General features: G+C 42.4%; 2 protein-coding genes across 3 annotated transcripts; one reads left to right on the top strand and one right to left on the bottom strand.

The window, feature by feature from the left end:
* The first annotated feature begins 442 nt into the window (after nt 1-442).
* Nucleotides 443-2,641, top strand: si:dkey-21c1.1 (protein FAM104A-like). Its single transcript, XM_020648157.3, has 3 exons — nt 443-1,090; nt 1,519-1,624; nt 1,952-2,641. The coding sequence occupies exons 1-3, from the start codon at nt 1,074-1,076 to the stop codon at nt 2,207-2,209; spliced, it is 381 nt and encodes a 126-aa protein (XP_020503813.1). The 5' UTR covers nt 443-1,073; the 3' UTR covers nt 2,210-2,641.
* Nucleotides 2,642-3,421: 780 nt separating this feature from the next.
* Nucleotides 3,422-10,468, bottom strand: tepsin (TEPSIN adaptor related protein complex 4 accessory protein). 2 transcript variants are annotated; one of them, XM_020648143.3, is made up of 13 exons: nt 10,360-10,468; nt 9,836-9,908; nt 9,276-9,367; nt 9,075-9,168; nt 8,914-8,981; nt 8,750-8,825; nt 8,407-8,478; nt 7,963-8,154; nt 7,622-7,808; nt 7,394-7,507; nt 7,226-7,304; nt 6,996-7,130; nt 3,422-4,837 (listed from the first exon to the last, which is right to left on the bottom strand). In XM_020648143.3, exons 1-13 carry the CDS (start codon nt 10,396-10,398, stop codon nt 4,253-4,255), a joined length of 1,806 nt encoding a protein of 601 aa, XP_020503799.2. In that variant the 5' UTR covers nt 10,399-10,468; the 3' UTR covers nt 3,422-4,252. The 2 variants fall into 2 exon arrangements, with proteins under 2 accessions (XP_020503799.2, XP_065805870.1); XM_065949798.1 differs by having other exon boundaries at nt 7,963-8,151.
* Nucleotides 10,469-10,505: the final 37 nt, after the last annotated feature.

The following is a 10,505-nucleotide window of genomic DNA, read 5'->3' as shown; positions in this document are numbered from 1 at the left end:
TCAGCACATACGCAACGTTCAGGTACCCCTCGAATGCTCGTAATTCCCGGGATTTCAACTCGTTCCTCTAACTTTATAGTCGTTTAAAATAGGGAAATATTTGAAGCCAAGGAGAGGATGTGTTACATTTATTTTCCTTAAGGAACCTACACCACTCTACTTTTACAACAAACAAATTATAAGAGCTCACGACAACACGACATGAGAACTCTTAATAATCAAGTCACAATTTGCCTTTTTTTTTTTTTTTTTGCCATAATAAATTCTGGTATGTCAATTCAGCAATTGCGAGCACCAAAAACTTCCTACACATAAGTTGTTGTACCCACTTGTAGGAGCCTTTACGGGAAATTTCCCTACCGAAAGCTCTTTTTTCCTGATTATTCCTTTACCACTTGAACGCCCGTTTTTTTCTGATGACGTCCGGTAAACAGGTGGGCGGAGCCTTTCAGTCGCTGCGACTTACCCGCAAAAGGAGAAGCCTACTACGATGGAATACCTGAAGGAGCAGGAGTACGCTTTATTCTACGACGGACATCATTAAAATAATGTTAATGTTCACTTACCGGTAACTTAATTTTGTTTCTTGCGAGTCCAGGGAACAGTTAATGACGGTTAACGTGCAAGTGGACGGAATACGTAAGCGGAAGAACTTTGAGTTAGCACAGTGCAGCAGTAGTTAGCTAAAGAAGTTAGCTTAACAATTTGCTGATTAACGTTGTGAGGTTAGCAGTGAGAGTGGGCTAGCTTCCCCGAGTTTAACGAGAATAGATATTAGATAGCTGTCTTCGTCAGCTGGTTAGTGTTCAGACGCCTGGAAGCAGTTTGTACTAACACCGAGGAGCAGACAGGGCGGACTGGACTTGTGAAGCAGTGACAGGTCTGAAATAACCCGCAGCACAGGTTTGTGCTTCAGCCATTTGGATAGCTTAAATCTTTCTGATGTGATGACACTGAGCTGAGCCACACTGATGGTCGTGGGGTAACAAAGCCAAAGCTTCAGAATAAGATCACCCAGTCCAGCTCACAAGCTTTCTCATTGCCAAAAACCCAACACCACCAGGACTGCAGAAATGCTGACTGACAGCAGGTAAGGGATATTTGACATGTATTTGTTTTTAATTGGCTGATCCTACCACATAATGTTAATATTAAAGTGTATCTTCATTGTAATGAAACAAAGTAGCTAAGTCAAATATTACAATAACCAGAATCCAGGACATCATCCTTGATATTTTAGTCTAACTGTACAATGTAAATGTTACATCCTCACTTTTAGTTTCTATTTAGACCAAACTGAAGGTATGCTAATCAATGTGCTCTCATAATAGGACCGCCTCAAGTCTAGTCATATAACTGCCTGAGTGTGAGATGCTATTTTTGGTCTCCCTTCATGTTCTGTCTTTCTCCGCCCAATCTCTCTCCCACCCTGCCTGCACACTTTCTTTCTTTCTTACGGTCTCTTTCCCTTATGTTCTCATGTTTCTGAGGGAAAATACTCTTTTCTGTTTTGCACAGGAAACGGCACCGTAGCTGTGATAGTGAGGAGGACCAGCAGCTCAGTCCTCAGGCCAAAAAGTCAGGAGGGGGTCCAAGCCTGCTTGTGTCAGATTTAGATTCAGAGGTGAGACTGATTTTGATCTTGACATTTATCTTAAGAGCATCACACGGACGTACTGTAGGTTTACCAAGATGTCTTTTGATTCTGTGATGAAAGGAGAAAGGATTCTGCTAAAGTAGTTTTGTTTTTATTATAAGCTTATAATGTAGAACCAATTGACATTTATGAAAAAAAACCTGCAACCAGGCATCATGCATTGAAATACACTTGACTCTACAATGCATATGCAATGCACCACAGTCATAACTGCCTAGCATGTTTTATTTATCATTTGCATCCATCCATCCATGAAGCTTCACTTCAGAGCTCATCTCTGCTCTCTGTTTGCAGTCTTCCAGCAGCGACAGCAGTAATGGGATCAGTAGTCCAGAGAGAGCAATAGTGGTCACCACCAGGCCCTGCATACACAGCCAGAACAACTGCATCACCCACAACTCCCTCAGCCCAAAGCCTGGAGATTCTGCAGGTTCCTTGCAGCACCGTATCCATGGCGACAGCAGTAGTGTCTCCTACGACCACATCAACAGAGTCCTGAGGGAGGCGCACTTCAGTAGTCTGCAGACCAGAGGGCGTCCGGGCTCCACATGACCGTGACCTCTTTCCCCATCCTGACCTTTTGCCCCTCTGCTATCAGTGCTGACATCACTGGCACAGTGGCTCCTCTTTGAAAGCCTCAAATATCACCCTCGGGTCGGGGGGGAGGGGACTATTTGTAGGGAGGTTTACAGATTTTCAGGCATAAAAGCCTCATCCCCACCTTGCCATGTACCATTTGTCGAGACCATAAGCACATCCGCCTTTCCATGGCCCAGCCACTGTGGTTTTCTGTGCAGTATTGATGTGTGTGTGTTTCTGTGTGTGTGTGTGCGTGCACGCACTCCTTGCACTTTATAGAGAGGAATCATTCTCTTTACATGCGTGTGTCGATGCGTGGACATTTCCATTGGTGCTAATCACAAGGAAAGTGTGATGATCCAAAGTGCTCGCAAAAATAAATAAAGCTACGCACTTTAACAATAACTCTTCTTTCTGTTTACTTTCAACTGGAAACTTGTCTGATGTAGTGTTCCCTTTCACAAAGGAAGTTCTTCACCACAGGAAGCATCCTTAAAACAATTCAGGAAAATATAAAGGCTTTAGTTTTCTTGGAAAACAAACCAGGACAGGAATGATTGTGTACTTGCAGTTTCACTTTCTAAATGAATCTCTAATGTTTGTAGTGTTGCAGGTGAGTGAATTGAAGGTAATGCAACAGAGATATATCATGAGCCTTACCACCGATGTCCAACCTCAGATTAGACTCTTGGCTAATTATAGAGCTGTGAGAGAGTGCAGTGCTGCAGTTTGCGGCTCCGACGTCACACTCGGCTCAGTTCTCTAGAACATAAAAACAGCCTCGAGGAAATGCTTTCTGAATCCGTTTGTTTACTCCCTCAACATTTTTATAAAAAGGTGCATGTATGTGTGGCGTAAGCTTGTCGGCCATGCTTGTTCCTGGAGACCAGCACACTGTAGCGAACAAAATGGGAAATGTTGAAGTGATTCATATTTTATGTAATCTTCCAAATCATCTGGCATTGGAGTGAAGTGCTGCTGAAAGTGATGCCAAGTAGAGTTCTGTTAAGACAAGACTCCTTTATGTAGTCGTTAGCGCTGTAACAAAAATACAGCATGTTTTATTAGTTTTCAGGATAGTTTGTGTCCACTGAAAGCATCAGCAGCTTAAATAGTATTCATCCTCTGTGCATGTAGCCTGTACTACGTCCCACAGCTCAGTAAGCAGCAGAATTGACAATGGTGTAATAGTGAACATAATCTGCCTTTATTTGGTTACATGAGCAACCGGATATATTTGCATTATGCTGATTGTTTGTTGTCTCCCCCCCCACACACACACATAATTTCACACATCGCCTATGCACACACAATCTCAATATTGTATTCCTCCATTAGTTCTCCAAACAGCTTTAAATCAGAGACATGCACTCTTCGACCACTCTCATAGATATGCTTTGAACAATAATGGGCAGACAGAATAAATAATTTGTAAACTAGCACTCACATTAAAACAACAGCTTAGTACCAAAAAAACCCAAGGGTATACACCTCTCACTTGTAGAGTCTGTAAGAAAAGCAACAGTAGTGCAAATCACAAATAGAGGGGGGGGTTCTCCCTCGGAGGTGTAGGACGTGCTGCGGAGGTCTACGAGTTGTTTCAGTTGGCTAAAAAGAATCCTGAGGTAAAGCAACTGTCGATCATATCCTGTAATTCAAAAACAACCATTCTCAGGGTAATACTTTAGGGAAATCAGACCTCAGCCAAACAGCAAACAGTCTAAATACATGTCAGGGCTTTCTTGTACCAACTGTGGATCGTACACATCCATAATCTGACATGTTACAATTATTAGATTCTTTAATCTCAAATCTCACAACCCGATCTCTACATGTTAAAGACAACTTCCAATGAGGCACCATATAGGTTTAAACACCCAACCATTATTTGCTTCGTTTATATAGTTAAAACCGTACAGATCTAAATCGTAGCTTAAAAAATAAATAGATTTCTGAAAGGATATACATGATGACATCATTGGATTAACTGATACAGTCCCAGCTGTAAAACGTTGGTCAAAAGTTGAGAAATGAGAAGGCAGACACTGGTTGGCTGCTATCAGCTAATGAGTTACAAACTGTAGGAGCATCATCGCTGTTGCCGTTAAGCACAGACAGATTCTCCCTGAAGATGTTCCTCTCTGTCTGGGACGTTTCCCTTTCGCACAGTGGCCTCAACTTGGTCACCAGCTCCATACCGCTGAACAGGGACAGTCCGCTCAGACGGGGTGTCTCACTGTGAGGCTCAGCTGGAGGGGAAGAGCTCCTCTCTGTGTCCGGCTCTGATTCATCCTCAGCAGTCCTGACCGGCTCCACCTGGTCGTGAACCAACTCCTTCTGAACGGCAGAATCCAGATCACAGTCATTCATTTCCACCGAGGACTCTCTCTGGTCCAAGGCAAGACCAGAAGGGGAAGCTGGATGGTTCGGGGGTTTGGTGACACAATGCATAAGGTTGGGGTTGTCAGCAGAGTGGGTTGGTAGTAAAGGGTCCGAGTGTGTAGATGTCGATAGCTGATTGGTTGTTGTCCGGTGGTTGCTGTTTTCCTGCCTGGGAGCGTGTAGACCTCCACCCATGAGAGCCTCAAACTGGCGCAGGATCTGGTAAGAGGAGATAAGAACAGAAACATACACCCTTAAATACTAGAATACTTTCAGTTTGTCCCATCAGTCTTTGTTATTTGAAGCTTTCTCTATGGCCTTGTTAACACCTGATATTAAATTGTGTTCTGTGTGGCATCCAGATCTGATCTGACATTTGTAAGTGCAGTTAGCCACAGCTTTTCAGTACGGTGTACAATTATTTCCCCTAAACTTAAATAATCCCTCTAGGGACTATTAAGAAAAACAGATAGTACATAAAACACATAATGAACACAGGGACATACAGAAAACAACTAACTATACATAAGAGGGATTAAATATTAGATCAAATCAAAAAAGGATACTAATGTTAAACAGACTCATAAACAACTGAATACAACAGTAAAATTATCAATTTAAAAAAAAGATTGTCAAAGATTATCCAAAATATTGACTTTGATGCATTGTTAGTTTTTGTGCAGCATCAGATTTAAAATGTAGTTCCCTGTTTGATTGTTCCCTGCCATAATCATGTGATCAAACCGGCATTTAAAGGGTTAATTTCCTGATAATTACTCAATATTTGATCATTTTGAGCAGGGCTGGATTTTTTTTTTTAGGAGATGCATGCAGAAAAAGTAGAAAACAATATTAATCTGTTCTATTTTTAAAGCAGTTTTTTGTAAATTGGACATTTTCGTCCCTCCACTGTCCAAACAGGGAACTACATTTTAAATCTGATGCTACACAAAAACTAACAATGCATCAAAGTCAATATTTTGATTGACTGATTTGAAAAAATCCCCCAGCCACCAAATATTTGTTATATGGAAAATAACTATTTTTTGTGTTTTTTTCATAAATAACAACAGTGACATCAAGTAATCAAACTGGCATTTAAAGGGTTAAATTCCTAAAAATGATTGAATGTTTGGTAGTTTTCAGCAGGGCTGAAGTTGTTGAAGAGATTTATGCAGAAAAAAGTAGAAAAAAATATCAATCTGTTCTATTTTTATATCAGTTTTTTGGAAGTGAACATTTTTGTCCTTAGTGATTTAAGAGGGTAGTAAATTAAACTGATGCCTGAGGATTAAGGAGCATGTTTTATGTTATTGCTGAGGGGAAGCTTTACAAACATGTCAAACATAACGATGTCCTGATGGTGAAAATTCACTCCTGCCAAAAGTCTAAAATCCTGTTAGCCTTCAGAGAGGATCTGATGGTTACACAAGGCCCTTTTCAGGCTGCCGTTTAAAGCCGCGATATTTACGCCCCTGTGACGCCTTAAATGAAGGTCAAAGAGGCGTAATAGGTGGATGAAGTGACCCCCCCCTGTACTGTCTCTGGAGGTAGTAACAGAGGCGTTACAGAGGCGAGATGGTTGCAGCGAAAGTGCAACCATCATCTTTTGTGTTTCAAGGTTTGGCGTCATCTGGTGGTCGGTGGTGGAATGCCTGCTGCTTGTTGGGAGACCCGCCCACCTACCTGATGATTTCAGATGGGCTTCACCTGAGTGGAAGGGCAATATAAGCCAGGCTGCCACAGCTTTCTGTCTCTCTTCCTCTGGACAGAATAGACTCATTCCCCTCTGCCCTTGTATTTTTGTGTTGTTTTGAATTAAACTAGACCTTAAAAACAAGCTGACTGTGTGGACCTCCACTGAATGTTAGGGCCTACACGAGCTGGTCATAACAGCAGTGCATTCACCAGAAGAAGGACAAGAGAGGATGGTAAAATGCCGCCTGGATGTGGGTGACTGATGTGACCCACGAGCAGTTCATCATAGTTTATTATAATGTAGAGTGGAAGACACACTGATTTCAAAAAGGAGATGTGTTTGTCACTGTAGACTCCAGTCTACTTTATAAATTTTATAAATTACAGTTACATCACATAACTGTTAACATCAAATCAGGCTTAGAGTCAGAAAGGTTTGATCACTCTTTGTCACTTTTTTTTCTTCTCTCTCTCTCGCTCTTGCTCTCGCTCTCGCTCTCTCTCTCTCTCGCTCTCTCGCAGCTGCATCAACATCTTTTATGGGTTGATGTTTTTTAATCTTAATAAAGATGACGCAGGCTTCCTGTTCATTCACTAATTGAGTGAGAAAGTGAGAACCAATCACAATTGGTCAAACGTCACCAGGTGTAAAACAGGCTCTCTGATTCTCTCTCCTTACCTTGGTGGCTTTGTTGGCCACAGGCCCTGGAGCCCCCTCACTCAGCTGGAAGAGCCTTCTTTGAGTTGCTCCAAACATTTGCTCCAGAGAGAGGAGGTCGGAGGTCATGAGGCATGATATGGCACACATCGCACGCTGAGGAATTGGAGGAAAACAAAGACAAGAATAGAAGTGTTGCCCTACATTAAAAAACAATATCTGGATATTTGGCGAGTCCGAAGAGTTGTTACCATCTTTACTGTGTTTGACGGATCTTGAAGCTTGCTCGAGAGCAACTCCACCACCACCTCACAGTTAAGGATGGAGCACCTGAGGGATTAAACAGAAAATACAGTCCCAAATACAATACAACAGAACTAATACTCATGTTCATAATGGGTTTATTTAAATGGACTGACTCTTTGATGAAGTGCTGGGTCTCCTCTCTGGACAGGAAAACTCTTGATCCTTCAGTTAGTCTGTTGATGAGCGCCATCTCCTGGCCACAGTCCCCCAACTGCAGCGCTTCCACCCTGCAGACCAGACGGAAAAAAAAAATATGCAACTTAAAATCCCCACTTAACATTTAAAGAATCATCTCCAAGCTGACATATGTGACTACATTACCATTTATACAGGCTGCTTACCGTTCTGATAGGTCCCCGCTGCTCTCTCTGCTGGCCCCCGATTGGCTCCCAGTACCGGCTGACTTGCTGCCCACAGAGGCTCTGCTGTTTGCTGCCATGTCCTGAGAGGAGTTGTGAGAGGAGCTGGTGCCACTGTCTGTCTCCTCCCAGCCACCTCCCACCTGTCCCGGGCACCGCTGGGTCAACCCTGGGGTGAACACAAATGGTATTCTCAGGTGAAGAAGTCTTGAGACATTAAATAAAGTATACTGTTCATGATTTTAAAAAAAACTGCAGAAATCCTAACCCTCATTTTATTCTAAACCTAACTAATGAGTCCATATCACTTAAACTTGTTTCACCTTTCGATCTGCTGGCAGGCAGGTTGTAGGCGCACGCAGGAACAGCCACCTCGATGGGGGCAGAAGGCGCAACTACAGCCCGGTAATGGTTGTCATGGAGACGGATGCCCTGTTGTTCTGTGGGGGGAAGCACAGCGCTGGCCACAACCTCTGCAGCTTTCTGGATCTTATCCAGCAGTGAGTCACTGCCTACTGGGAGGAAGATGAACAGACAGAAATGTTCAGACAGACTCTTTTCATATGACAGAAGATCGGTTGTGTGTGTGTGTGTGTGTGTGTGTGTGTGTGTGTGTGTGTGTGTGTGTGTGTGTGTGTGTGTGTGTGTGTGTGTGTGTGTGTGTGTGTGTGTGTGTGTGTGTGTGTGTGTGTGTGTGTGTGTGTGTGTGTGTGTGTGTGTGTGTGTGTGTGTGTGTGTGTGTGTGTGTGTGTGTGTGTGTCACTAACCTGTCCCCTGCTTCCCTGGACTGTATCCAAAACCCTGCATTCCTGACCTGTGGTTGGTTCCTGAGCCCATACCTAGACAGAAACACACATAACACCTATTGCATTCAGGGATTTAAAAAACAAATAAACGTATACTTGGGATTAAAACGGCCAAAGTCTCAAAAGTCACTTGTGTGTCAATAAGAAAGTTTGTTTTGGGAACATTTATTTGAAGGTAAGAATGGCTTTCAACGATTCTGATTGGTAAAACCAATCAAATTTGTTGTACTTTTTTGTAGTCATTAAGTGGCATGTGTGGATTTCTGCCCTTATTACTACATTAAATGGTTAATTGAATACTCACCCATTGTCGGGGTGGCTAGGCTGAGTGGGGATGCATCGCTTTTTAGTGTATCTGTGAAAAGCAACCTGGCCACTTCCTGTGAATAGAAAGACGAAATATGTAAGAGTGTTCAATCTGTCAGGGATATTTGATTGACATAGTAAGTAACGACCCCTGTGTCTCACCTGTGCTGTATTTCTAACCTTCTGGTACAATGCTGTGCCATGGATAGGATCAGGAGGGCCACTGTACACTTAAAAAAAAGAAGAAACCAAACAGCAAGTGAGAATTAAGTTGATGGGGCGGTCAAAGAGCGATGAGAGATAAATGGAGCTCAATGTCTAACCTGATGCTTGCTGGATGAAGGTGGAGTTCCTTCGGAGCTCTGTGAGGAAAAGGTTTGAGCCATGACCGCAAAGATGGACAAAAATCTTCAGCACCTGAGACACAAGGTGCACAAACAAGAGCGTTGATTTGACACACAGAGAGGAAAAGAAGGAAATGTACCAACTTATCAGTCATGTCAAAAATAATACTGTTCACACACCTTGAGTTTGACGTGACAGGACTCCACCTGCAGCCTTTCCAGAAGGTACTCCAACAAACACTGACCGCTCGCTGAAGACTCATGGGAGATTTCTACAGAGTGATGATGGTTAAGGGTATATCCCTAGCTTTATGCACTCGGTGTGTCTGATCGTCAGAAAGTGAATCTTCACTGAATAGAATAGTAGGAGATGAATAAAATAACTATGAGAAAAATCTCTCCAACTTAACTCCTGTGTGGAAATTCACTTATTAGCTTTTCTGGAAACATTTTTGATGAATGTTTTTCAATTGATTGCTTTACAATCCATTGCATTAAAAAGGGATTCACTAAACTGATATGACAAGCTAAGTCAAACTTTGATCTGTTATGTCGACAGTCATACCCTTACATTATAATTGTAAGGGTACACAATTGATTTTTAAAAATGTAGATGAAATCCAGCAGCTATTAGTTTACTAAATTACTAAATTGATTTATCGCCATCCAACATCAAATCCAAATCATCTTCACAAGTGGAAGCTAGTGGCTGAACCGAAACAGAGGCTGCATAAGGATACTCCCGATCTCTTGGAACAGGTATCCAGGACAGGGGTTTTCATCATCTGCTGTAGCCTTCATCAGAGTCGGGACCTTCGGATAACGGACAAGAAATAGAAAAAAGAAAAAAAGAAAGATCAAAGATGTTAGCGAGGGGATGCATGGTTCATAAACAATCTGAAAAGAATCCAACTTGTTTACTTTGCAGCTCTGAAATCAACACCAAGTTGGCATCACACCAGGGTCTAAGTCACATTACTTTAGGCCAAACAGGCAGTTAAATCAGTTTCAAACACAAGTGCCTTAATGTCTGCGTTTGTAATACAACAAGCTAGCAGGTTTAATGAAAAAACAATATGAAAGCATTTGGCAATGTCTACTTTTGTTTCTTCATACTGTTAGCTACAAGGCAGCTAGCATGCTACTGATGTCACCTCTTGAACAGATTAAAACAGGCACGTATACGTACGTCATATTAAACATTCTTCTTTCATCTCTTAGCTAATATTTTTCACAACAAGTAAAGACTGCAAACAACACTTACCTTCTGAAGGAAGGCTAATCGCTCCATAAATGTTGCCATGATTTAGCAGTCCAGGCTGCGGGTTACTCATCTTCCTCCGAGGGGTAAGAGCGGGAGGTGGAGCTCGAGGTGACAGCTAACCAATCACGGAACAGCAAACAGTCTAT

This window comes from Labrus bergylta, chromosome 21 (assembly GCF_963930695.1).
Source record: "Labrus bergylta chromosome 21, fLabBer1.1, whole genome shotgun sequence".
Classification (NCBI taxonomy): Eukaryota; Metazoa; Chordata; class Actinopteri; order Labriformes; family Labridae; genus Labrus; species Labrus bergylta.
This window is presented reverse-complemented; position numbering and strand designations above follow the sequence as displayed.